Source organism: Gouania willdenowi, chromosome 24 (assembly GCF_900634775.1).
Source record: "Gouania willdenowi chromosome 24, fGouWil2.1, whole genome shotgun sequence".
NCBI lineage: Eukaryota > Metazoa > Chordata > Actinopteri > Blenniiformes > Gobiesocidae > Gouania > Gouania willdenowi.
In genome coordinates this window covers 21,200,378-21,226,742 of record NC_041066.1, presented here as the reverse complement: position 1 = coordinate 21,226,742, position 26,365 = coordinate 21,200,378, and the positions used below count along the sequence as shown (strand labels likewise).

Genomic DNA, 26,365 nt, shown 5'->3' with positions numbered 1-26,365 from the left:
CATTGTATTTGCAGTAAGTTTTTCGGGTCGGTCTTAATCATGGTCCTAACCAATTTTATTTTTTTGAAATTTTTGAGAAAATATGCCTTGTTATAGCCTTACTTTTGATTTGGGTGATTTAGATTTTGTAATTTTTGTGCCTTATTGCTTTTTTAGCCCTGTTTAAGTATGTGCATTGTATTTGCAGTAGATTTTAGGGTCTAATGATGGTCCTAACTCAATTTTTTTTTTTTTTTTTCAAATTTTTGAAAAAATATGCCTTGTTATAGCCTTACTTTTGATTTTGGGTGATTTTAGATTTTTGTAATTTTTTCTGCTTACTGCTTTCGTAGCCCTGTTTAAGTATGTGCATTGTATGTGCAGTAGTAGTTTTTAGGGTCTAATGATGGTCCTAACTCAATTTTTTTTTTTGAATTTTGAGAAAAGTATGCCTTGCTATAGCCTTACTTTTGATTTTGGGTGATTTTAGATTTTTGTAATTTTTTGTGCCTTGCTGCTTTCTTAGCCCTGTTTAAGTATGTGCATTGTATTTGCAGTAGTTTTAGGGTCTATTGATGGTCCTAACTCAATTTTTATTTTTTTTCATTTTGAGAAATATATGCCTGCATAGCCTTACTTTTGATTTTGGGTGATTATAGATTTTTGTAATTTTTTGTGCCTTACTGCTTTATTTGCCCTGTTTAGGTATGTGCATTGTATTTGCAGTAGTTTTTAGGGTCTAATGATGGTCCTAACTCAATTTTTATTTTTTTGAAATTTTTGAAAAAATATGCCTTGCTATAGCTTACTTTTGGTTTTGGGTGATGGGTGAGATAGATTTTTGTAATTTTTTGTGCCTTACTGCTTCTTAGCCCTGTTTAAAGTATGTGCATTGTATTTGCAGTAGTTTTAGGGTCTAATGATGGTCCTAACTCAATTTTTATTTTTTTGAAATTTTTGAAAAAATATGCCTTGCTATAGCCTTACTTTGATTTTGGGTGATTTTAGATTTTTGTAATTTTTTGTGCCTTACTGCTTTCTTAGCCCTGTTAAGTATGTGCATTGTATTTGCAGTAGTTTTTAGTGTCTAATCATGGTCCTAACTCAATTTTTATTTTTTTGAAATTTTTGAAAAAATATGCCTTGTTATAGCCTTACTTTTTGTTTAGGGTGATTTTAGTTTTTTGTTTTTTTGTGCCTTACTGCTTTCTTAGCCCCGTTTAAGTATGTGCATTGTATTGCAGTAGTTTTTAGGGTCTAATGACGGTCCTAACTCAATTTTTTTTTTTTTGAAATTTTGAAAAATATGCCTTGCTATAGCCTTATTTGGTTTTGGGTGATTTTAGATTTTTGTAATTTTTTGTGCCTTTACTGCTTTTCTTAGCCCTGTTTAAGTATGTGCATTGTATTTGCAGTAGTTTTTAGGGTCTAATGATGGTCCTAACTCAATTTTTATTTTTTTGAAATTTTTGAAAAAATATGCCTTGCTATAGGCCTTACTTTTTTATTTTGGGTGATTTTAGATTTTTTGTCATTTTTTGTGCCTTACTGCTTTTCTTAGCCCTGTTTAAGTATGTGCATTGTATTTGCAGTAGTTTTAGGGTCTAATGATGGTCCTAACTCAATTTTTATTTTTTTGAAATTTTTGAAAAATATGCCTTTGCTTTAGCCTTACTTTTGATTTTGGGTGATTTTAGATTTTTTGTCAATTTTTTGTGCCTTTACTGCTTTTCTTAGCCCTGTTTAAGTATGTGCATTGTATTTTGCAGTAGTTTTTAGGGTCTAATCGATGGTCCCTAACTCAATTTTTATTTTTTGAAATTTTGAAAAAATATGCCTTGTATAGCCTTACTTTTGTTTAGGGTGATTTTAGTTTGTTTGTTTTTGTGCCTTACTGTTTTTTCTTAGCCCTGTTTAAGTACATGCATTGTATTTGCAGTAGTTTTTAGGGTCTAATGATGGTCCTTACTCAATTTTTATTTTTTTGAAATTTTTGAGAAAATATGCCTTGTTATAGCCTTACTTTTGATTTTGGGTGATTTAGATTTTTGTAATTTTTTGTGCCTTACTGCTTTCTTAGCCCTGTTTAAGTATGTGCATTGTATTTGCAGTAGTTTTTAGGGTCTAATGATGGTCCTAACTCAATTTTTTTTTTAAAATTTTTGAGAAAATATGCCTTGTTATAGCCTTACTTTTGATTTTGGGTGATTTTAGATTTTTGTAATTTTTTGTGCCTTACTGCTTTCTTAGCCTGTTTAAGATGTGCATTGTATTTGCTAGTAGTGTTTAGGGTCTAATGATGGTCCTAACTCAATTTTTATTTTTTGAAATTTTTGATTTTTGAAAAAATATGCCTTGCTATAGCCTTACTTTGATTTTGGGTGATTTTAGATTTTTGTAATTTTTTGTGCCCTTACTGCTTTCTTAGCCATGTTTAAGTATGTGCATTGTATTTGCAGTAGTTTTAGGGTCTAAATCATGGTCCTAACTCAATTTTTATTTTTTTGAAATTTTTGAAAAATATGCCTTGTTATAGCCTTACTTTTATTTAGGGTGATTTAGTTTTTTGTTGTTTTTGTTCCTTACTGCTTTTCTTAGCCCTGTTTAAGTATGTGCATTGTATTTGCAGTAGTGTTTTTAGGGTCTAATGATGGTCCTAACTCAATTTTTATTTTTTTTGAAATTTTTGAGAAAAATATGCCTTGTATAGCCTTACTTTTGATTTTGGGTGATTTTAGATTTTTGTAATTTTTTGTGCCTTACTGCTTTTTTTAGCCCTGTTTAAGTATGTGCATTGTATTTGCAGTAGTTTTTAGGGTCTAATGTTGGTCCTAACTCAATTTTTATTTTTTGAAATTTTTGAAAAATATGCCTTACTTATAGCCTTACTTTTTGTTTAGGGGTGATTTTAGTTTTTTGTTGTTTTTTTGTGCCTTACTGCTTCTTAGCCCTGTTTAAGTATGTGCATTGTATTTGCAGTAGTTTTTAGGATTCTAATCATGGTCCTAAATCAATTTTTATTTTTTTGAAATTTTTTGAAAACTATATGCCTTGCTATCGCCTTACTTTGGTTTTGGGTGATTTTAGATTTTTGTAATTTTTTTGTGCCTTTACTGCTTTCTTAGCCCTGTTTAAGTATGTGCATTGTATTTGCAAGTAGTTTTTAGGGTCTAATGATGGTCCTAACTCAATTTTTATTTTTTTGAAATTTTTGAAAAAATATGCCTTGCTATAGCCTTACTTTTGGTTTTGGGTGATTTTAGATTTTTGTAATTTTTTGTGCCTTACTGCTTTCTTAGCCCTGTTTAAGTATGTGCATTGTATTTGCAGTAGTTTTTAGGGTCTAATGATGGTCCTAACCAATTTTTATTTTTTTGAAATTTTTGAGAAAAATAGCCTTGTCTATAGCCTTACTTTTTGATTTTGGTGATTTTAGATTTTTGTCATTTTGTTGTGCCTTACTGCTTCTTTAGCCCTGTTAAGTATGTGCATTGTATTTGCATTAGTTTAGGGTCTACTGATGTCCTAACTCAATTTTTATTTTTTTGAAATTTTTGAAAAAAATGCCTTGCTTATAGCCTTACTTTGTTTAGGTGATTTTAGTTTTTTTGTTGTTTTTTGTGCCTTACGCTTTCTTAGCCCTGTTTAAGTATGTGCCATTGTATTTGCAGTAGTTTTTTAGGGTCTAATCATGGTCCTAACTCCAATTTTTATTTTTTGAAATTTTTGGAAAAATATTAGCCTTGCTATAACCTTACTTTTGGTTTTGGGTGATTTTAGATTTTTGTCATTTTTTGTGCTTACTGCTTTCTTAGCCCTGTTTAAGTATGTGCATTGTATTTGCAAGTAGTTTTTAGGGTCTAATGATGGTCCTACAACTCAATTTTTATTTTTTTTAAATTTTTGAAAAAATATGCCTTGCTATAGCCTTACTTTTGGTTTGGGTGATTTTAGATTTTTGTAATTTTTGGACCTTACTGCTTTCTTAGCCTGTTTAAGTATGTGCATTGTATTTGGCATTGTATTTCAGTATTTCTTAGGGTCTTCTAATCATGGTCCTAACTCAATTTTTATTTATTTGAAATTTTTGAAAAATATGCCTTGTTATAGCCTTACTTTTTGTTTAGGGTGATTTTAGTTTTTTTGTTGTTTTTTGTGCCCTTACTGCTTCTTAGCCCAGTTTAAGTATGTGCATTGTATTGCAGTAGTTTTTAGGGGTCTAATGATGGTCCTAACTCAATTTTTATTTTTTTGAAATTTTTGAAAAAATATGCCTTGCTATAGCCTTACTTTTGGTTTTGGGGTGATTTTAGATTTTTGTAATTTTTTGTGCCTTACTGCTTTGTTAGCCGTGATTAAGTATGTGCATTATATTTGCAGTAGTTTTTAGGGTCTAATGATGGTCCTAACTCAATTTTAATTTTTTGAAATTTTTGAAAAAATATGCCTTGCTATAGCCTTACTTTTGATTTTGGGTGATTTTATTTTTTTGTAATTTTTTGTGCCTTACTGCTTTCTTAGCCCTGTTTAAGTATGTGCATTGTATTTGCAGTAGTTTTTAGGGTCTAATGATGGTCCTAACTCAATTTTTATTTTTTTGAAATTTTTGAAAAAATATGCCTTGCTATAGCCTTACTTTTGATTTTGGGTGATTTTAGATTTTTGTAATTTTTGTGCCTTACTGCTTTCTTAGCCTCTGTTTAAGTATGTGCATTGTATTGCAGTAGTTTTAGGGTCTAATCATGGTCCTAACTCAATTTTTATTTTTTTGAAATTTTTGAAAAAATATGCCTTGTTATAGCCTTACTTTTGATTTTGGGTGATTTTAGTTTTTTGTTGTTTTTTGTGCCTTACTGCTTTCTTAGCCCTGTTTAAGTATGTGCATTGTATTTGCAGTAGTTTTTTAGGGTCTAATGATGGGTCCTAACTCAATTTTATTTTTTTGAAATTTTTTGAAAAAAATATGCCTTGCTATAGCCTTACTTTTGGTTTTGGGTGATTTTAGATTTTTGTAATTTTTTGTGCCTTACTGCTTTCTTTAGCCCTGTTTAAGTATGTGCATTGTATTGCCAGTAGTTTTTAGGGGCTAATGATGGTCCTAACTCAATTTTTATTTTTTTGAAATTTTTGAGAAAATATGCCTTGTTATAGCCTTACTTTTGATTTTGGGTGATTTTAGATTTTTGTAATTTTTTGTGCCTTACTGCTTTCTTAGCCCTGTTTAAGTATGTGCATTGTATTTGCAGTAGTTTTTAGGGTCTAATGATGGTCCTAACTCAATTTTTATTTTTTTGAAATTTTTGAAAAAATATGCCTTGCTATAGCCTTACTTTTGATTTTGGGTGATTTTAGATTTTTGTAATTTTTTGTGCCTTACTGCTTTCTTAGCCCTGTTTAAGTATGTGCATTGTATTTGCAGTAGTTTTTAGGGTCTAATCATGGTCCTAACTCAATTTTTATTTTTTTGAAATTTTTGAAAAACATATGCCTTGCTTATAGCCTTACTTTTTGTTTAGGGTGATTTTAGTTTTTTGTTGTTTTTTGTGCCTTACTGCTTTCTTAGCCCTGTTAAGTATGTGCATTGTATTTGCAGTAGTTTTTCGGGTCTAATGATGGTCCTACTCAATTTCTATTTTTTTGAAATTTTGAGAAAATATGCCTTGTTATAGCCTTACTTTTGATTTGGGTGATTTTAGATTTTTTGTAATTTTTTGTGCCTCTTACTGCTTTCTTAGCCCTGTTTAAGTATGTGCATTGTATTTGCAGTAGTTTTTAGGGTCTAATGTTGGTCCTAAACTCAATTTTTATTTTTTTGAAATTTTTGAGAAAATATGCCTTGTTATAGCCTTACTTTTGATTTTGGGTTTGATTTTTAGATTTTTGTAATTTTTTGTGCTTACTGCTTTCTTAGCCCTGTTTAAGTATGTGCATTGTATTTGCCGTAGTTTTTAGGGTCTAATGATGGTCCTAACTCAATTTTTATTTTTTGAAATTTTTGAAAAAATATGCCTGCTATAGCCTTACTTTTGATTTTGGGTGATTTTAGATTTTGTAATTTTTTGTTGCCTTACTGCTTTCTTAGCCCTGTTTAAGTATGTGCATTGTATTTGCCAGTAGTTTTTAGGGTCTAATCATGTCCTAACTCAATTTTTATTTTTTTGAAATTTTTGAAAAAATATGCCTTGTTATAGCCTTACTTTTTGTTTAGAGTGATTTTAGTTTTTTGTGTTTTTTGTTGCCTTACTGCTTTCTTAGCCCTGTTTAAGTATGTGCATTGTATTTGCAGTAGTTTTTTAGGGTCTAATGATGGTCTCTAACTCAATTTTTTTTTTTTTGAAATTTTTGAGAAAATATGCCTTGTTATAGCCTTACTTTTGATTTGGGTGATTTTAGATTTTTTGTAATTTTTTGTGCCTTACTGCTTTCTTAGCCCTTGTTTAAGTATGTGCATTGTATTTGCAGTAGTTTTTTAGGGTCTAATGATGGTCCTAACTCAATTTTTATTTTTTTGAAATTTTTGAAAAAATATGCCTTGCTATAGCCTTACTTTTGATTTTGGGTGATTTTAGATTTTTATAATTTTTTGTGCCTTACTGCTTTCTTAGCCCTGTTTAAGTATGTGCATTGTATTTGCAGTAGTTTTTAGGGTCTAATCATGGTCCTAACTCAATTTTTATTTTTTTGAAATTTTTGAAAAAATATGCCTTGTTATAGCCTTACTTTTTGTTTAGGGTGATTTTAGTTTTTTGTTGTTTTTTGTGCCTTACTGCTTTCTTAGCCCTGTTTAAGTATGTGCATTGTATTTGCAGTAGTTTTTAGGGTCTAATGATGGTCCTTACTCAATTTTTATTTTTTGGAAATTTTTGAGAAAATATGCCTTGTTATAGCCTTACTTTTGATTTTGGGTGATTTTAGATTTTTGTAATTTTTTGTGCCTTACTGCTTTCTTAGCCCTGTTTAAGTATGTGCATTGTATTTGCAGTAGTTTTTAGGGTCTAATGTTGGTCCTAACTCAATTTTTATTTTTTTGAAATGTTTGAGAAAATATGCCTTGTTATAGCCTTACTTTTGATTTTGGGTGATTTTAGATTTTTGTAATTTTTTGTGCCTTACTGCTTTCTTAGCCCTGTTTAAGTATGTGCATTGTATTTGCAGTAGATTTTAGGGTCTAATCATGGTCCTAACTCAATTTTTATTTTTTTGAAATTTTTGAAAAAATATGCCTTGTTATAGCCTTACTTTTTATTTAGGGTGATTTTAGTTTTTTGTTGTTTTTTGTGCCTTACTGCTTTCTTAGCCCTGTTTAAGTATGTGCATTGTATTTGCAGTAGTTTTAGGGTCTAATGATGGTCCTAACTCAATTTTTATTTTTTTGAAATTTTTGAGAAAATATGCCTTGTTATAGCCTTACTTTTTGTTAGGGTGATTTTAGTTTTTTGTTGTTTTTTGTGCCTTACTGCTTTCTTAGCCCTGTTTAAGAATGTGCATTATATTTGCAGTAGTTTTTAGGGTCTAATGATGGTCCTAACTCAATTTTATTTTTTGAAATTTTTGAAAATTATGCCTTACTTTTGGTTTTGGGTGATTTTAGATTTTTGTAATTTTTTGTGCCTTACTGCTTTCTTAGCCCTGTTTAAGTATGTGCATTGTATTTGCAGTAGTTTTTAGGGTCTAATGATGGTCCTAACTCAATTTTTATTTTTTGAAATTTTTGAAAAAATATGCCTTGCTATAGCCTTACTTTTGGTTTTGGGTGATTTTAGATTTTTGTAATTTTTTGTTCCTTACTGCTTTCTTAGCCCTGTTTAAGTATGTGCATTGTATTTGCAGTAGTTTTTAGGGTCTAATGATGGTCCTAACTCAATTTTTATTTTTTTGACATTTTTGAAAAAATATGCCTTGCTATAGCCTTACTTTTGATTTTGGGTGATTTTAGATTTTTGTAATTTTTTGTGCCTACTGCTTTCTTAGCCCTGTTTAAGTATGTGCATTGTATTTGCAGTAGTTTTTAGGGTCTAATGATGGTCCTAACTCAATTTATATTTTTTTGAAATTTTTGAGAAAATATGCCTTGTTATAGCCTTACTTTTGATTTTGGGTGATTTTAGTTTAGTTTAGTTTTAGGCCCAATGATGGTCTTAACTCAACTTTTATTATTTTAAATGATGTCTTTCTATAGCTATACTTCCGTTTTGAGGCGTTTGAACATTTACAAACCATTTTTATGCCTTGCCTCAATTTTGAGGCTTTTGAAATTTTTCACTTAACTTTATTCCTTACCTCTGTTTTGATGGCTCACCCTCACATCCCAGTTGAAGTGTGGTACTTCACTACTTTTCTCTTGTGTAAATATATGTCAGGCACTGGAAGTTATTGAACCCCAGCTCACCTGTGGAGAGTCACTAATGCCACATGGTACCACAGACTTTACCACTACACCATTTGTACCTGACTTACCCAGTTCTGTGCTTGTAGCGTATTTTACTTTTACTTTTAGGGTATTTGAGTTGAAATTTTTTACAAATACTAAGAGTTGACACATGCTGTTTTAATGGAGGAATGGGATTTGATCCCCTGCTTTTCTGGAGTCTTATCTCAGAATAAAAAATCTAAAGTTTTTCCATTTTTATGCTTTACCTCTGATATTCTGTATATTTTTCTTCCTAGATTAATTGAACTCATCAGATTTGCACCACTTTTTATGCCGTATGACAGCCTTATCTCAGGAAAAAGAAAATTCAAAATATTTCAACTTTTTTTTGGTATACTTTCTCCTCACTGTGGCACCTGGAATTATCAGTGGTCTCCCATCCATGTACTACCCTGAGCTGGCCCTGCTTATCTTTGGAGATCTGACGAGATTAGGCAATGCCTGGCAGGAATGGCCACATATGGTGTTCCCTCCAAAAGTTTTAGGGTCTTATGATAGCCTAATCTCGGAAAAATAAACAGTGTTGAAAAATGCAGTTTTTAATGTTGTAATGGGATTTGAACCACTACTCTGTTGTGTCAGAGTGCCAGAGTGACAGCTTGACACACTACACTAAAGCTCTGCTAAGTGCTGACACTTCTCGTGGTCTACTTCTCTTTCAATTTTAGCTTATCTCAGAGAAAAAGAAAGCGTTTCCATTTTTATGCCTTACTATATCGCCTTACCTTCGAAATTAAGTGATTTTTCACATTTTTCTTGTTTCTCATGCCTTACTACATTTTCACCCCAGCTTAAGTGTCGTCATCAAATATTTATAGTTTTTATGGTCTTTATAGAATATCCATGACAATTACAAATGCAAAGTCAATTATCTAAATGCAATTACAACTCAATTATGATTACAACAGCAACAGATTTTTTTCAAATCCAATTATAATTACATCATAATTGTAAGTAATTCTCAATTACAAGGTGTTTTTATTCTTTCTGTTGGGATCTGGTTGTGCCATACCCCTACCTTTTCTTTGGCTAAATCACGCCCCAGGAACATAGACACATAGGTGAGGATAGACTTCTGGTCTGAAATGCTTATCACATCTGAAAGAAGATAAACCATTTATTTATGGGGCGCCGATTGTAAAGTTGCGCATGCTAAAATAAGCAGAAACTTTTAGCAACAAACCACCTTTAAAATATGTATGTGCATTTTTTTATGTTCCTTTTGACCAAATCTACAGCAATATTTGTGAAATTTGTGATGTTTTTTCTCATAGAAATACAGTATTAAAGGTAAATCTAAATGTTACAATTAAATATAAATGTTACAATTAAATATAAATGTTACAATTAAATATAAATGTTACAATTAAATCTAAATGTTAAAACTAAATGCTAAACCTAAATGTAAAATCTAAATGTCACGAGCAAAACTAAATATTTAGCTAATATGCAAATTCACCATTTCAATTTAGCATTTAACATTTAACATTTACATTTAACATCTACATTTACCATTTACATTTAACATTTAACATTTAACATTTAACATTTAGTATTTAGTATTTAGTATTTAGTATTTAGTATTTAGTATTTAGTATTTAGATTTAGATTCAACATTAATATTAAAATGTAACATTTAGATTTAACATTTTGATTTAGATTCAACATTAATATTAAAATGTAACATTTAGATTTAACATTTTGATTTAGATTCAACATTTAGATCTAACATTTAGCGTTTAGATTTCAATTAAACATTTATATTTAAATGTAACATTTAGATTTAGATTTAATATTTAACATTTAGATTTAGATTTTAACATTTATATTTAAATGTAACATTTATATTTAAATGTAACATTCATATTCAATATTTAACATTTAGATTTAGATTAACATTTAACATTTAGATTTAACATTGTCATAATATTTTTATGGGAAAAAAAATCACAAATTTCCGAATTACTGCTGTAAATCTGGTCAAAAGTAACATTTAAAAAAAAAAATTCACATATATTTTGTAAATGTGGTTTGTTGCTAAATGTTGCTGTTAATTTTAGCATGTGCAACTTTAGAATTGACGCCCCATTTTCATTATCAGTACATAGATCAGTTCCATTGATGATAAAACCTGGAATGTGTAAGAGCGTGTGTTTACCTTCAGGGTCCAACAGAGGTGGTATGTCCAAACTCTCATGAGCTATCTGAAAAGCCCGCTGCAAGTTTTCTTTTGCGTCTCCGGTTAAACCGTGTTTCAGGTCGACCAAGTCAGGATTTATGGACTTGATCAGTGCCAGAAAGGCCAGCCCACTCCTCCAGCTCTTCCCAAAGTCATGCACATTAATCCCGTGCCTGCAGTTTGACAATGCAATAAAATCAACTCATCTAACTTATTATGCTTGAATGAATAGTAATCTGCAGGGTTGGGGTCACATACATTTTTCAGTTAGAATTACCCATATTCAATTTTACGATTACAGTTACCAGCATTTTTTTACAATTACAATTAAACTACTTATTTTTTATCCTCAGAAAGTCAATTACAATTACGTTCTCAATTACTAAAGTTCAGTTACAATTAATCACAACTACTAAGCCTGAAATAAATAACCTAATAAAAGTTAACCTTCCTCTTGTGTTAGCTTTGTATTAGCATTTCTTATGATAACGGGTCCTAAATCAGCTGTAAAATACACTAATAACAAATATCTATCCTCTCATTTCAGTCCTATCCATTGGTTTCCTTGTTAGGCTTCCTAATCATTAAAAATAAATGGTAAAATGTCGGAACACATTTTAATAATTGTTAACTACATACAGTACGTGTAGAACTGTAACATGGTTGCCCAGTTTCGTGTTAAATTATAATAGGCAGTTTTTATGGAATTTTCATGGCAAAGTCAATTATCTGAACTCAATTACATTTTAATTACGATTACAGCAGCAACAGATTTTTTAAATTACAATTACAATTATAATTACACCATAATTATAATTGACCCCAACCCTTAATGTGTCTGTCCTTATTCCTACTTTGATGTACATCTTTGAACCCAGTGCAACAGAGTCCTGATCTCCTTTGCGTGGTACTTTGACTCCCCAGCAGACCTCCGTTCTTCACTTGGTAGCGTACTGCAGGAGTATCTGGAATTGTTGTTTTCCTTGAGCGCGACATCATCAGAGGATGGAAAACTAGTCACTGATAAGGAAGAGAGACTCAAAGACAAATGTCTCCTGAGACCTCCTGTCACCTCCTTTATCTGTTGGAGTAACATGCGTGTGCACACGTGACAAAAGTGACAAAGACAAACACGTTGGAGTGAAAAGGTGACACATCACACAATAACAACACTGTAGACAGTAGATTAATGACTGGTGACAGGGGTGGACTGGGATAAAAAATCAGCCCTGGCATTTTGTGTCCAGACCAGCCCACTCCATTATCAGTATCATATACATAAGTCAGTGATGCTCAACATGTGGCTTTTTATGCCTCAATTTCAATTATTATTCCCCAGAGAACCTTGAAACCTATTTCCTTTGGCAATTTTGCAACTTCCTTTGTTCCAATTTTGCCCCTTTTCAAAAAGTTATGACACTTTTTTCAGACCGTAGCTACCTTTTGCCAAAAAACACTCCTTTCTTCATATTTTGTGTCCATTTTTGTAAGTATTTTTTGACACTTTTATCCAATTTGTGTCATTTCTTTACATTTTTTGGCCACTTTTCATCCAAATGAGCTAACATTCTGATAGCTTTTTTCCTCCTTCAGTTTTCCTCTTTTTGATCCACATTTTTGCACTTTTTCACTATTGTTTGCCGCTCTTTGTTTATCAAAGCTACCTTTTGCCGTTACATACAACCTGGTTCCTCTTTAGTTGTTCATTTGTTGGCTACTCTTGACTGGTATCGGCTGACGCTGTGGACCGGATCGGCCAACTTTGTGTCGATGGACCACTAAAACGATGTCCGGCATGCCAGATGGCCAGTCCACCCCTGACTGGTATGGAAATGAACCTCAAACCTGGAAATGTAGGATTACGTTCCAGATGAGGTGAAGAACAACAGCGGGGACACCGTCAGCGATACCGGAGGCGTCGATCCCGAGCAGTTTCACCTGGCAGAAATTAGGAAGGAAATATGATCTTATATACGCTTCACTAAACAATACCATGACTATTTCTAAAAAGAAACTCACGTGTCGATCATCTAGGAAAGCCAGTGCTTTGGAAATGTTGCTCAGTCTGAAGATGCGATGAGTCGATGATCTAAATCTGTAGAGCTACAGCCAAATACAAAAAGAATGTATAAAACATTTTTGGTTACAATACTTTGTTGAACAAATTGAAACGTAGCTAACTGTAAAAAAAAAACAAAAAAAAAAAAAACGCTTAGCATAATGTTAAATCTAAATGTTAAATCTAAATTTTAGATTTAAATGTTAAATCTAAATCTAAATGCAACATTTTAAATTTTAATCTAAATATTAAATCTAAATGTTACATTTCAATATAAATGTTAGCTTTGAATCTAAATACTAAATGTTAAATCTAAATCTAAATGTTCAATCTAAATCTAAATGTTAAATCTAAATCTAAATGTTAAATCTAAACGTTAAATGTTAAATCTAGTTGTCACGGGTGAAACATAACATTTAGATTTAGATTTAACATTTACATTTACATTTAAATGTAACATTTAGATTTAGATTTAGCATTTAGATTTAGATTTAGATTTAGATTTAGATTTAGATTTAGATTTAGCATTTAGATTTAGATTTAGCATTTAGATTTAGCATTTAGATCTAGCATTTAAATCAAACATTTACATTTAATATTTAGATTGAACATTTACATTTAAATGTAACATTTAGATTTAGTATTTACATTTAAATGTGACATTTAGATTTAGATTTAGCATTTAGATTTAGCATTTAGATTTAGCATTTAGATTTAGCATTTAGATTTAGCATTTAGATTTAGCATTTAGATTTAGCATTTAGATTTAGCATTTAGATATAACATTTACATTTAAATGTAACATTTATATTTAACATTTACATTTAAATGTGACATTTAGATTTAGTATTTAGATTTAAATGTAACAATTAGATTTAACATTTAGATTTAACATTGACATAATTTACGAGTAAAGTAAAAATAAAAATAGAAGATAAGGGCTGTGTTTGAAATGGCAAACTCCGTACTATACACTACAAACTCAATGAGTATACACTGTCTACTGTATACTAAGACCTGCTCCCTGGCCTGATTTAGTGCATTTTTCGGGTCACATTAAATCATCAAGCCGAGAATCCCAGATTTATGTGGCACCAACGGTAGCTACACATCTGTGCATATGGACTCTATAAACGTGGAAACAAAGTGTTGAAAAGCACCAAAAGGAAAATAAGGAGGTAGAGCTGGATGCTTTTAAGTCCCTGCTATAACTACTGCAGTATCCAAGTGTCCTTGGTCCAATCACTGAAGCCCAAACTGCTCCCAAAGGAAAGCTGCTACTTCGTGTTAAGGATATTAAATCTGCACCAAATAGAACATCGCTAACAATAATTCATAGACTTGTTCTTACTAGTTTGCAGCCGGACAGTTCCTCCAACAGAGCCATGAGTATTCTGCCATCCTGAATGTCCGTGAATAGGTCATCCACACACACTGGAGGCTCGCACTGGGAATAATACACAGTGAGAAATGTTAGTGATCGTGTGTGGAATTCAGGTGTATTGATCAGGTTAACCTTACTCTCTGCAGATACACATTCATCCATCTGGTAAAGGTTCTCTTCTGCACTGCTCTTCTCTCTTCTGGGGGCAGTAAAAGATGAGTAAAAATTGCAATTACTGCAAAAAGCTCAAAGAAGCTCAGGCAGTAAAAATGAGTCTTTGTGGAGGCAGTGATGAACGTGGATGGACTTTGTTGGACTTTTTCCTTCAGGGTGTTTTTAAATTTCATAGCAGTGATTTCATTGGATACAATGAAAAAAGCCTCAGGATGTCAAGAAAGTCCATTCCCCTACTTTACTGTGCGTTATGGGGCGCCAATTGTAAAGTTGTGCATGCTGAAATAAACAGCAACTTTTTGCAACATTTAGCAACAACCCACGTTTAAAAAACATATATGTTACTTTTGACCATGCAGATTTACAGCAATATTTATAAAATGTGTGATATTTACTGTTTTTGTAAAAAATACAACGTCAATGTTAAATCTAAATATTCAATGGTAAATATGAAATCTAAATCTAAAAGTCAAATCTAAATCTAAAAGTCAAATCTAAATCTAAAAGTCAAATCTAAATCTAAATGCTAAATATATAAATCTAAATGTATTATCTAACTCTAAATGTTCGATGGTAAATATGCAATCTAAATCTAAATGTTCAATGTTAAATATTGAATCTAAATTTAAATGTTAAATCTGAATGTTACATTTAACTCTAAATGTTACATTTAACTCTAAATGTTAAATCTAAATCTGAATGTAAAATCTAAATGTTAAATATTAAATAAAAATCTCATTGGTAAATAATATATCTAAATGTTCAATGGTAAATATGAAATCTAATCCTAAATATTAAATTTAAACCTAAATGTTAAATTTAAATCTAAATGTTAAATATTTAAATCTAAATGTATTATCTAAATCTAAATGTTCAATGTTAAATATTGAATCTAAATTTAAATGTTAAATCTAAATGTCACGGGTGAAAAATAACATTTAATTTAGATTCAACATTTAGCATTTAGAAATAATGTTTATATTTAAATGTAAGATTTAACATTTAGATTTAATGTTTAACATTGACATGATATTTTTAAAAGAAAACTAAATATCACAAATTTCACAAATATGGTAGTAAATCTGGTCAAAAGTAATGTTAAAAAAATTTGCATACTTTTTTTTAAACATGGTTTGTTGCTAAATGTTGCAAAAAGTTGCCGTTTATTTTAGCATGCGCAACTTTACAATCGGCGCCCTATAGCGCGTAGCTGTTTGTTCCTTCAAAAATGTCTTTTACATAATGTTTTAGTTGCTTTTGGAATAGAAAACTGTTCTTTATGAGCCATCAGATGTAATAAAATAAGATTCACTATAGGCAGAATAAAGGTGATAGAAGCAGAATAATTGAGGCGAGTTCCACATATAGTAGGATTTACCAGAGAAAAATTAACTATATACCAGGCTACATGAGTATATAGACGTGCACCATGTACCTCGAGGCTCCACATATTGATCTCTGCTCTCTCCTACATATGGATCCAAGTTGTCCTGCAGCATTCTCCTTTAATCGGACGTCCCCTGTTAATGATCCATTCTTTAATAACAAGCATCCGACTCCTCAATGGCAGCAATTAGAAGTGGCCTAATGTAATGTTTCCCTGCGGAGCAACGATGAAGGAGAGACAGTGAGGCATTGTGTCCTGCCCTGACACGCTGAATCCTCTCCTGGCTGCTCTGGCAACCACTCCCCAACATAACTCAGTCTCAGCCCTAATAGCAGGCTGTGCTGCATAAATCTTCCACTGTGACACATTTAGTGCTTGGCTGTAAACACAGAAGAGTCAAAAACCAGAGTTTTAAACACTATTTATTATCATTTCTTTAATATGAGAATTTTTTTTTAAAAAAAAAGACAAATCTGTGTAGTTTAGTTTCTGTGTGATCATTTACAGTTTGCATCAGAAAAAAAGGACAGCAGAATGATATTGAAGCTAGTAAAATGTATTTTTCAAAAACGTTTTTATTTTTTAAAAGCCTTCCTATTTTTGCACTTACGTATCACATTTGGACTGCAAGTAGAGCTTCAGAATCCCACAAAAACAGGAGTTGAAAAAGTAAAACAAAAAACAAAAACAGAACTAAAAGGGCCAAGAAAGAGCTTAGTGGAAGAAGTCCAAGCATTATTAATTATCTTAAAAAAAAAAAAAAAAAAAGTTCAGTAATGCTTTATGCAAGTGTTTATGGAGGTTGTAGCTCCACATCAGCGATGGGCAACTTTTTATCACAGTTGAGGACACAAAATGCATAATTTTCTCTAATTTGGTTCTGGTTTTGTTTATTTTTGGAGTTGTTTTAAATATGGTTAGCTCATTTTGTTTTGTTGTTATTTCTTGTATTTTTCTCTATATTTGTGTATTTTGTTTTGTTTTTTTCTAATTTTTAAAAATAATTCTCTCATTTTGTATATTTTCCTTTTATTTTGTGTATCTTTTTCATCTTGTATATTATTTCTCCCATTTTCTGAATTTTCCTCTTGTCTGTATTTGTGTTCTTGTTTTGTCATTTTTAATTTTTTGTACATTTATGCCGTTTTGTGCATTTCCTATGGGTACCACACATAAATGGGCCGAGAACCATCAGTTGCCTACATCCGTTGCACACGGTGACGATTGCTTCATGCGGAAGATCAAAGATTTCAAACATACATGTTTCTGTAAACAACTCATTTCAACTGTTACAGTAAAAATCATTTTGGCAAAAATCAAATCATTTCATATATTTATAAATCAAAATTGATATATTTAAGTCCCAACTTGGGCACCTGCAGTATAATGTAGTTATGCTGCTGAGTTTGTTCTTTACTCTCCTGGATTACTTTTGTTTTTTTTACTATATATATATATATATATATATATATATATATATATATATATATATATATATATATAAACCATCAAACCTTATCAGAACTTTGCAGCAAATCATCTCAACTTTAAAATTTCATATTTGGTGGATGGATCTCCAACATTGAATTTAAACCTTTTTACTACAATTTTTGTGTTTGAGTACTATCTTATAACTGTACAGAAGTTAAAACCTTGAGCCCACTTAGTCAAAAAGAAATAAAAAAAAAAAAAACATTATCTAAATTACCAAATAATTCAGTTGTAGATATCTCAACCCTTCCTAACACACTAATTTAATGAAAATCCACAATATTTGGAGGATTGCAATTTTCCCATGCCTTTATCACACGACTGCAGTCATTTTAAGTCTCAAATTGTTCAAAAGACTCAATTTTCCTGAAAGTATTTCACATAATTTTCCAAAATTAAATATAAATTAGTCACAAAAATCCTGCAGCGACTAATATCTGTAATTATCGCTTGGAAATTGTCAGCGCCCTACATACTTTACCTATCATTTGTACTACAAAGAGCAAACTTGGGGAAATTATTGTTGAAATTGTTTGTTTTCCTGCTTAAAATCTAACTATGTTATATTTAAATGACTTTGACACCCCCGGTCTAGAATGTGTGTGCGCGTGTGTGTAAGGTAACAAACTGTGCCTAAATGCCAAAAAAATAAATAAAAAAAATAACTACAGCACACAAGAAGATATATCAATTTTATATGACAGTCATTGTACAGTGATGGCACAAAAACAGGTCAGAACACAGGGAAAACATGGAAATGTCCTCCAAGGATTTGAATTTGGAACTTACCTGAAGCAACGCAACAAATGCAGGGTGTATTTTACTAATGTCTGTTGTCGTGTTGTGACAGCCGACAGTGTCTGACAAGAGTATCTCCCCTTTACAAACAATACCAGGCTGTCCAGCATGTTTGGGTTTTTTCTACCTGCTCCAAGAACAACAGCAGCCACTGATCCATGCTGATGTCGCCGTGGAAAAGCAGGAGGAAAACAAGTGTTCAAGGAACATCGCACGAAAAAAACTCCTGTTGCTCCAGAAGCTTCGCCTTTTCATCCCTTGATTTGCTGTGCGCCGCCATGTTGTTCCCGCAGGCCATGAACATGAGCCTGGGGCGGTTTGACATAGCAGCAAAGTTTAATCTGAACCTTTCACTCAGCAAAACAACTGGGAACACTGAGTTTTTCAAAGTTTGGGGTTTTTAATTTGGAGTTTTACACATAGAGGTAAAAGAAAGAATTGCAGATCATCAATTAAGCAACAACTACTGAAGCGTGATCTGTGTAGATAGATTTGTGTCTTCAATCAAAAAAAAAAATGTATATATATATTAATGACCAATTCCAATACGAAAAATTTCAATAAAAAAAAAAAATTCTAGCAAAGGAAAAAAAAATTGAGACCCAAATAATTGTACTAGAACACTTTTTTTGATTTAAGTGATTTTTATTTATTGAAAAGTTGTTTGTTTTTTATTGTATCTAAGTCATCTTTTTGTATTTAGGCCATATTGTGGGTAGTAGGACTACATTTCTCTTTATTATACAAGTAAAAATATAAATTTTTCAATTTAAAAAAATCAATAAAAATGTTTATCAAAGGAAAAAAGTGTTCAAATGCAGGAAAAATATATTTGAGACCCAAATAATTGCTAATTAACACTTTTTTTTTCTTTGATTGGAAATATTTTTTTAATTAAAGTTCTTTTTAAGTCCTCTTTTTGTATTTAGGTCATATTATGGGTAGTACATTTGTATCTTTATTATATAATATTTCAATACAAAAAAAAAAAAATTCTATCAAAGGAAAAAAGTGTTTGATGCCACAAAAATATATAATTTGAGACCAAAAAAATGCTTTTTAAAAAGTTTTTCTTTGATTGAAAATACATATATTTGTAATTGAATAATATAGACACAAATGTACCTCCATAATAATCAGGAAAAAATAGTAATTGAATAATCTATTCTTTAGCATGACACAGCTCAAACTATCACATCTCTGCTATTAATGCACTCCATCTGTGGCTGATGACATTTTTAATTTATTTAAGGTAGGTGATTAAAAATGTTCAAGACAAGAAAAGCCAAAACAAATCTAAGATTCACCAAAACTTGCACACCTTGATGACGCATTTAAATAAGTATATTATTAAGAGATATTGAATGAAATACCCTTTCAATTTAGATATTCTTTATAATATTTAGTCCATGTGAACCTGAGTGTTGCATCCTTTTGGTTTGTAGACACAGATACAGGCTAATACAGGATAGCAGATTTATTAATAAGGTGATTTTACATATATGTAATAAAGCTGTATCTAATCGAATCATTTACTGTGTTTACAAAAAGAACCAGAAATCATGAACGTTTGACATGTGTTATGTGGTCCAAAGACAGTCAATAATGTCACCATTAATCAGCAGGAGTCCCATCATCAGTCCAGGTGGTTTCACTTCCTCCCCATGATGAAGCTCGGAGCCTCCGCATCATCCTCAGCCTCTCCTTCCTCCTCCTCTTCCTCCTTCTTGTCCTCCTCTCTGCTCGTGTCCGAGTCTTCTTGGTCCTCCTTCTTCTTCGCGTCCATTTTCGCCATCTTGGTCATCATCTTCTTCTGCTTCAACTTTTCCCGCTTCTTCTTCCGCTTGGCTGTTCGTTTATCGGCGTCCTCTTTGTTCTGCTCCACTTTGTCCAGGTACTTCAGGTCCTTCTGGTGCTTAGCGGACATTTTGTCCAGGAAGTCCTGCCTCTGGTACTCCCTGCGCCGGAGGTGGCGGTAGACGTGGAACTCACCACTGCCCGCCCCGGCGCTGGAGCCCATCACATCCCGGACGAACTCCGGTGGAGCCCGCGGGTTCCACTCTTTGCGTCTGTCTGGGATGGGAACCGGTTTATCCGGGTTTCGCATTAATCTCTCCAACTTCATACGCTGCTCATCTGCAGGAGTCTTGGCGATAACGACGGGCTGGGCTTCTTTTTTCCCAGGTTTTCCTGGTTTATTATTCTGCTGTGTTTGCTCCGCCATGTTTGAAACCTCGACCAATGCACTTCCTGTGCCGTCAGACTCAACCGGAAGTACTACTTCTTCGTTTGTTTTATGGCGAGTAGCACAGAGCATTACATGTGCATTACCGCCACCTACTATACTGACAGTAACTTAATAAGCTGCAACCCACGATTTAAATATCATAGTGTATGCCTCATATATTAATACATTTAATATTATTTACTCCATAAAAATGTTAAATATGTCGCACGACGGGTTGATGATTCGCGCATTGCATTGTGGGACGTGAAGTCCCGTAAACGGGTGGCTAGAAGTGTGTTTACTTCATTCTTACCGTGATTTCTTGTGTTTATTCACCAAATGAGGAGGATAGTGATTTGCTTCACACCATTAGTGTTCTAGTTTGTTCCCAGTTATCTCCGTGATATCCGAATGAATTAAAAATACTTTTATGCATCGGCATCCGTGGCTTCACATCCCACAATGCAATGCGCGAAAATTTCTTCGAAAGGGACTGTTTACGGCGGAAATAAAAAAAAAAACTGTAAAGCGGCGATTTCACCATTTAACATCTTTTTCTTCAGGAAATTATCTTTCATTTATTAATCAATGAGGCATACATTGTTTTTATTAAATAAAAAAGTTATCTTTAATAGCATATTTAAAATACATAAATTACCCACATTGATAATATTGAAGAATCATATTATAAACTTAGTTTAAAAAAATATAGATAGGTATTTTAGTTTGCTTTTACTACAATTACCTCTTAGAAAACATTATAATTATTGTCAAGTGCGTACATGAACAAACAAATATGGCATTATACAAATTACAACAAAATACCAAAATTAAGAACTTGCCAGGAGAACAGCAACTTAAAACAACTTATCATTTATTCAGTTCACTCAAGATTAAACAGTATTATGTAAACAATCTTAGAAAACAACATGGAATATTGTTTGTGCATATTTGAAAGAAGAAAAAAAAAATCACAAAAAAATTAAACAATAGTAAGCAAATATCAATCAAAATGTCATTCATTTAGAATAAAAAGAGATTAAAAAAATACACTGTAATAAAGTACAAGGAATCCTTGATGCAAGGGGAAATTTAAATAGATAGATTTTTTTTTTTTTGAGTATCATACCTTTTTGTGCTCTTACATCTTTTAGAGTTTTTAAAGACTTCATATACAAGTTAAATTAGTCGAAACCTCTTGGAAAACTCTGTTGGATGTTGACGGCTCCCTGTTGTCCCATGGAAACTTTAGTAATAAATACAACGTTAATGGCAGTCCAAATCTATTGTAAAATAAATGTATTCTATCCTCTACACATGAAACTATCAAATACTCAAATATCACTGCTGCCCTCTCTAAACTGACAATTGGTGTAAACGATTTTAGGGAAAAGGTAAACAAATTTATCAGAAGTGTTTTAAATCAGATCTCAAATCCATTAAGTGTGTATAAAAATTCAACATCCCAACACTTTTCAAAGACTTCTATTACCAAATTACAAGCTCATTATGTAAAATTTCCCATTCCCCCTAAATTGAAAGAAATTCATTTTAAGATATTGAATGGAATTTACCCATCTAGTGATCTGCTGAGGCAAAGATATGGTTTTGAAACAAATAACTGTATATTTTATTGTGATGAAGAAACCACTGAACATCTCTTCTTCCACTGTACATTCTCACAAGCTCTATGGTCTAATATTCATGACTCTCCACTAAAGTCCCTCAACTAAATGAATTTTCAGAAAAGAATATTATCTTTGGTCATATCATGAAAAACCCACACCATGACTTCCTTATCAGTAATATCATTATACTTGGGAAAGTTTTTATACACAAAGCAAAACACTCAAAAATCAAACCTCATTTTAATGCCTTTCACAACTCATTTTTACAGTATTTTAAAATAATAAAGTAAATAATTCGTTAAACATGAATGAATAATTTACACTGACAGAAAAGCCATATCCCCCTTAAATCTATATTCTACTGTACCTATGATTTATCACCTTTAAAAGCCCCTATGTATGTATGTAATTTTTTGTTTTATATTTTTCTTCTTTTGTGTTTTTTTTTTTCTGTTTAGCTCCTCTGTGTAAAGACTGAACTTGTGGTTTTGACTTTAGTATTCTATTTTAACTATTGTTATTTTGATCGTTGTATATGACATTCAAGTGCCTTGTTATATGTATATATTCTGTACTTTTGCTCAATAAATTAAAAAAAAATTAAAAAAACTTGAAAAATATGTCTTGCCTAGCTGTTGTAAATGACGTGTATCTTGACCAATGACAAACTAGATCCGTGGTCAAACCCCGCCTACATTCATTAACCTTGGTTACGTATGTATTTCTACGTAGTTTCCTCTCAAGCTGACTGTTCAGAGAAGTCAGACGAAGTGTGTTTATGTGCGTCTTTCTTCCGTGTTTATCGAACACTAACGACCAAAGACAATGAATAGTTTAATAAGACACAGTGCTCGGTGTCTGCGCTCCGTGGTCTTCGTAGCGAAACCGGCTAACGTAGCCGTCCCGGGGCGACTGCTGTGCGAGGCGGCGGACACGCAGAAGGACCTTGGTGAGATGGTGAAGAAGGACAAGGTGGTGGTGTTCATGAAGGGGACACCGGCTCAGCCCATGTGTGGCTTCAGTAACGCTGTGGTGCAGATACTGCGGATGCACGGCGTGGACAACTATGCTGCTTATAACGTGTTGGAGGACCAGGAACTCAGACAAGGTCAGTAAAACCAGAATGACCCGGTCAGTACATGAACGCAACACGAGGTTACACCGGAGTAGAAATGGGGAAACTGGCGGTCCGGGGGCCACATGCGGTTCTTGGTCTGATTTTTGTGCGGCCCCCAAAGTAAACACACAAATAGGATGTCTTAACTGTCATTGTATAACATTTAAAATGTCATCCAATCAGTACACATTCATACGGTTACAAGTATAACACAAAAACTCACTAAATGACAACAAAAACGCACCAAAACAACAGAAAAAATGTGAAGAATGACAGAAAAATTTACAAAACGACAACAAAAAATACACTGAACAACGCCTCTAGTTACACAACACATTCATATGACGGAAAACTAAACAAAATGACGACAAAAACACAAAACAATAAAAATAAAGTGACAGAAAAATACACAAAACAACATAAACAAAGCCTCTAGTCACAGTACACATTCATATGACTACAAATGGAAGAAAAAAAAAACTAAACGACAGTAAAAATACAAAGAATGATGTACAAAATCTCAACAAAAATAGACAAAACAATTTCAAATATAACAAAAATAAACTAAAATGACAGCAAAAACACAATGAGTCAATACAAAATGACAGTAAACATACAAAAAAAAAAAAAAAATACAGGAAAAAAACAAAATCACCACAAAAACAAAGCTTGTTCATGTATTAATGCTAAGATTGGTAGTTATTCTAAATGCTGACATGAATGTTGATCATTTATGATACAAACACACTTTTGTGATAAAAGTTGCTCATCCCTGCCCTGGACTGAACCCTTTTTATTGCCTACAGAAGTGAATAACATACCAAACAACACAGTATGTGTCTTACCTAACATAATAGATTAAAATAAATAAACCAAACATCCAGTTTAGAGCTAAAATAGCTGCTTTTACTGGTTCTAAGTACTTACCAGTGTTGGTTTTTATCAGTGTGGTGCAGCAGGACAACAGGGTGTGGTCTAAGAAGTTACACTGTCATTGTGAGAAGTTAGAGCTGAACATTGTGATTGGACGTGAAGGAACGAGGAAGACTGAGTATTAGCTTCAATGGTTGTACGTAGTAATACATCATAAAGTTTTAAAGTTAGTTATCATTGAGTAATGTGTCGACAGTCCTGTTGAATACAACCTAAACATCACTGTTCCTTTATGATGAGAGAAAATAAATATTAAACTATGATGTCACAATAGGTTTTTCACCCATTCATAGACTATACAGTAATACCAATAGTTAGCTGCCCCAGGTATAAATGCTACATTTAGCCCTGCATGTTGCCTATCTATTTAAAATCAGATTCAAACATTTGTTGTACTCTTCATCTAGTTACACCATAGCCATCCATATTGTGTCATTATCTTTGAAAATAATAAAATATCTTCGAATTTACTCTGCAAACTGGTGTCAGATTTAATTCAAAGAAATTGTGCACATTATGATCGGTGTATAAAGTTAAAGTACCTCGAAAAAATATGTTAAAGTACAAATCAAGAACTGAAAATGACAGGTCACATTCTAAGTACTTAAGTATCAAAAGTATCTTGTGAAAAAAAATCTCAAGTATCAAAAGTAAAGTATTTTTCTAAGTATGCATAAAAAGAAGCCAAACCAATAAAATGTTCTCCCCTTGTTCTCTTTATTTCTTTATTTCACTTTTACCACCACTAAGTGTGGAGTGAAAGAATAATGCCTTAATTCTGTAAAGTGACTTTGAGTGTCTATGATAAAGCGCTATATAAAACTGATGCATTATTATTATTATTTAAATTAAGAAAGTGTCTATTTGTACGTTTACTTAAGTACATGTTCGTATCGTCTTAAACAATGTTTAGGTTGTTTTTTAGGGTTAGGTTTAGTCTTAATCACGTGACCTAAACTGACCAATGAGGGGAGCTGTGTATGGATAGATTGTCGGTATATTGATACGGCAACCGTACGGATCGCCACTACCTTAAATTAATGTTCCAGAGATGCGTTCAGGGTCCCTGGGGAACCCGGACATTTTTAATGAGCATGTAAAATCCGGCCAAGATGTGAAAAGAGAAGTCAGAGTAAAAGCGCACGTATCGTCATCCTAATCAACACTAACTGCTCAACTGCTCTGACACGCTCATTCCAGATCATTATATTCATATTTTAATTTATGAGTAACGAGGTGACAAAAATAAAAAAAACAGTAAAAGGTGCTTTTTCTTTAACTTTTAAATGTAGCAGAGTAAAAGTAAATGTGCTGATTAAAATAGACTGATTTGTACTTTACTTAAGTACTATTACTTCGTTACTATACACCTCTGCTTAGGGCTGGGCGATATGGACCAAAACTCATATCTCAATATTTTTCGTTAAAACCTTACCAGAAAGACAATTCAGGGCTAAATTTGCTGATGCAAAATGCCACACATGCACATTAATTAACAATCAGTTGTACAAAATGCAGCACTTTTGGCTTTTTTTCCTATAAGGGACAGCACGTGTGAGTGAGTTCTGTAGTGTGGCTTGTTTAGGGGAAGGTCTGTGTTAGGAAGCACTCAGTGGTCCATCTTTTTATGCTGTTCTGAGAACTAGCAAAAGCAGCGACTCCTAAGATGGGTATTTTAAAACAAAATTTGCTGTAAAAAAAAATATAAAAATTGATTTAGGCGATATTGTAAATTTTAATTTGTAACGAGGTGACAAAAATAAAGATAACAGAGTAAAAGTTTGTTGTTTTTTTTAACTTTTAAATGTAGTACAGTAAAACTAAAAGTGCTGATTTAAAAAAGTAAGGTACAAATCATCAAAAAACAACTTAAGTATTTTAACAAAGTACATTTACTTTGTTACAATACACCTCTGCTTAAATATGTAACCATTGTTTTAAAAAGTCACACACAAAGCTGATGCTGGTGGAGCTGATACTATCAATTAGTGTCACATGATTTAGACAGCAGATCTATTCATTGTATTAACAAGTCGTTTTAGTTCATCTTCGTAAACCAGTAAACCCAGTCTAAAATGAAGTGTGTATCCAGTGTGGGTGTGTTCCTGACTGTGATTCTCTGCCGTTCATCAGGAGTCAAACTCTTCTCCAACTGGCCAACGATCCCTCAGGTCTACTTCAACGGTGAGTTCGTGGGCGGCTGCGACATCCTGCTCCAGATGCACCAGAACGGAGACCTGGTGGACGAGCTGAAGAAGCTGGGGATCCACTCAGCGCTCCTGGACTCGGAGAAAGAATCCAAGTAGAGGAACATGGACCACCAGGTTCAGACAGACAACGAGACGGAGGAGACTTTATACCAGGTTTAAACCTCAACACAGACTCAGACCATGAGTGGATCGAATCCCACACAGCAGTGCACAGTTCTCCAAGAGCTTCACACTAACCTGATAGCACTGAGCTAACGCTAACCACTGCCTGAGCTGAGCCACCACACGATGTCGTTAAACCGCACTGAGCTTCCATCATTAAATACGATGGTTTTGTTACACCATCACCTCATCAAGTGTTTCCTCCG

General features: G+C 32.6%; 3 protein-coding genes and 1 non-coding gene across 4 annotated transcripts in view; 1 reads left to right on the top strand and 3 right to left on the bottom strand.

Annotated features, from left to right (window-relative positions):
• Window positions 1-15,843, bottom strand: part of clmnb (calmin b) — a 16,168-nt gene extending 325 nt beyond the window's left edge. Inside the window, exons 1-9 of the mRNA XM_028440341.1 lie at window positions 15,642-15,843; window positions 14,170-14,231; window positions 14,000-14,095; window positions 12,609-12,692; window positions 12,435-12,527; window positions 11,444-11,670; window positions 10,569-10,762; window positions 9,429-9,508; window positions 8,767-8,831 (exon numbers count right to left, since the gene is read on the bottom strand). Coding sequence (XP_028296142.1) covers window positions 8,767-8,831; window positions 9,429-9,508; window positions 10,569-10,762; window positions 11,444-11,670; window positions 12,435-12,527; window positions 12,609-12,692; window positions 14,000-14,095; window positions 14,170-14,231; window positions 15,642-15,705 — 965 coding nt within the window. The 5' untranslated portion in view covers window positions 15,706-15,843. The remainder of the gene's footprint in view (window positions 1-8,766; window positions 8,832-9,428; window positions 9,509-10,568; window positions 10,763-11,443; window positions 11,671-12,434; window positions 12,528-12,608; window positions 12,693-13,999; window positions 14,096-14,169; window positions 14,232-15,641) is intronic.
• A 2,080-nt stretch (window positions 15,844-17,923) lies between these two features.
• On the bottom strand, window positions 17,924-18,215 carry LOC114458143 (small Cajal body-specific RNA 13). Its single transcript, XR_003672989.1, has one exon.
• A 1,173-nt stretch (window positions 18,216-19,388) lies between these two features.
• prkrip1 (PRKR interacting protein 1) lies at window positions 19,389-20,158 on the bottom strand. The gene has a single exon (XM_028440065.1). The coding sequence runs from the start codon at window positions 20,104-20,106 to the stop codon at window positions 19,534-19,536; it is 573 nt and encodes a 190-aa protein (XP_028295866.1). The 5' UTR covers window positions 20,107-20,158; the 3' UTR covers window positions 19,389-19,533.
• Window positions 20,159-22,444: 2,286 nt separating this feature from the next.
• Window positions 22,445-26,349, top strand: glrx5 (glutaredoxin 5 homolog (S. cerevisiae)). The gene is made up of 2 exons (XM_028440066.1): window positions 22,445-22,845; window positions 25,921-26,349. The coding sequence occupies exons 1-2, from the start codon at window positions 22,563-22,565 to the stop codon at window positions 26,091-26,093; spliced, it is 456 nt and encodes a 151-aa protein (XP_028295867.1). The 5' UTR covers window positions 22,445-22,562; the 3' UTR covers window positions 26,094-26,349.
• Window positions 26,350-26,365: the final 16 nt, after the last annotated feature.

What these genes read in the sequence shown, in the direction of transcription:
- glrx5 (XM_028440066.1), top strand. Translation starts at nt 22,563, where the DNA reads ATGAATAGTTTAATAAGACACAGTGCTCGGTGTCTGCGCTCCGTGGTC. An exon ending in GGACCAGGAACTCAGACAAG is followed by an intron (nt 22,846 to 25,920) that starts GTCAGTAAAACC and finishes GCCGTTCATCAG; the next exon opens with GAGTCAAACTCTTCTCCAAC.
- prkrip1 (XM_028440065.1), bottom strand. Translation starts at nt 20,106, where the DNA reads ATGGCGGAGCAAACACAGCAGAATAATAAACCAGGAAAACCTGGGAAA.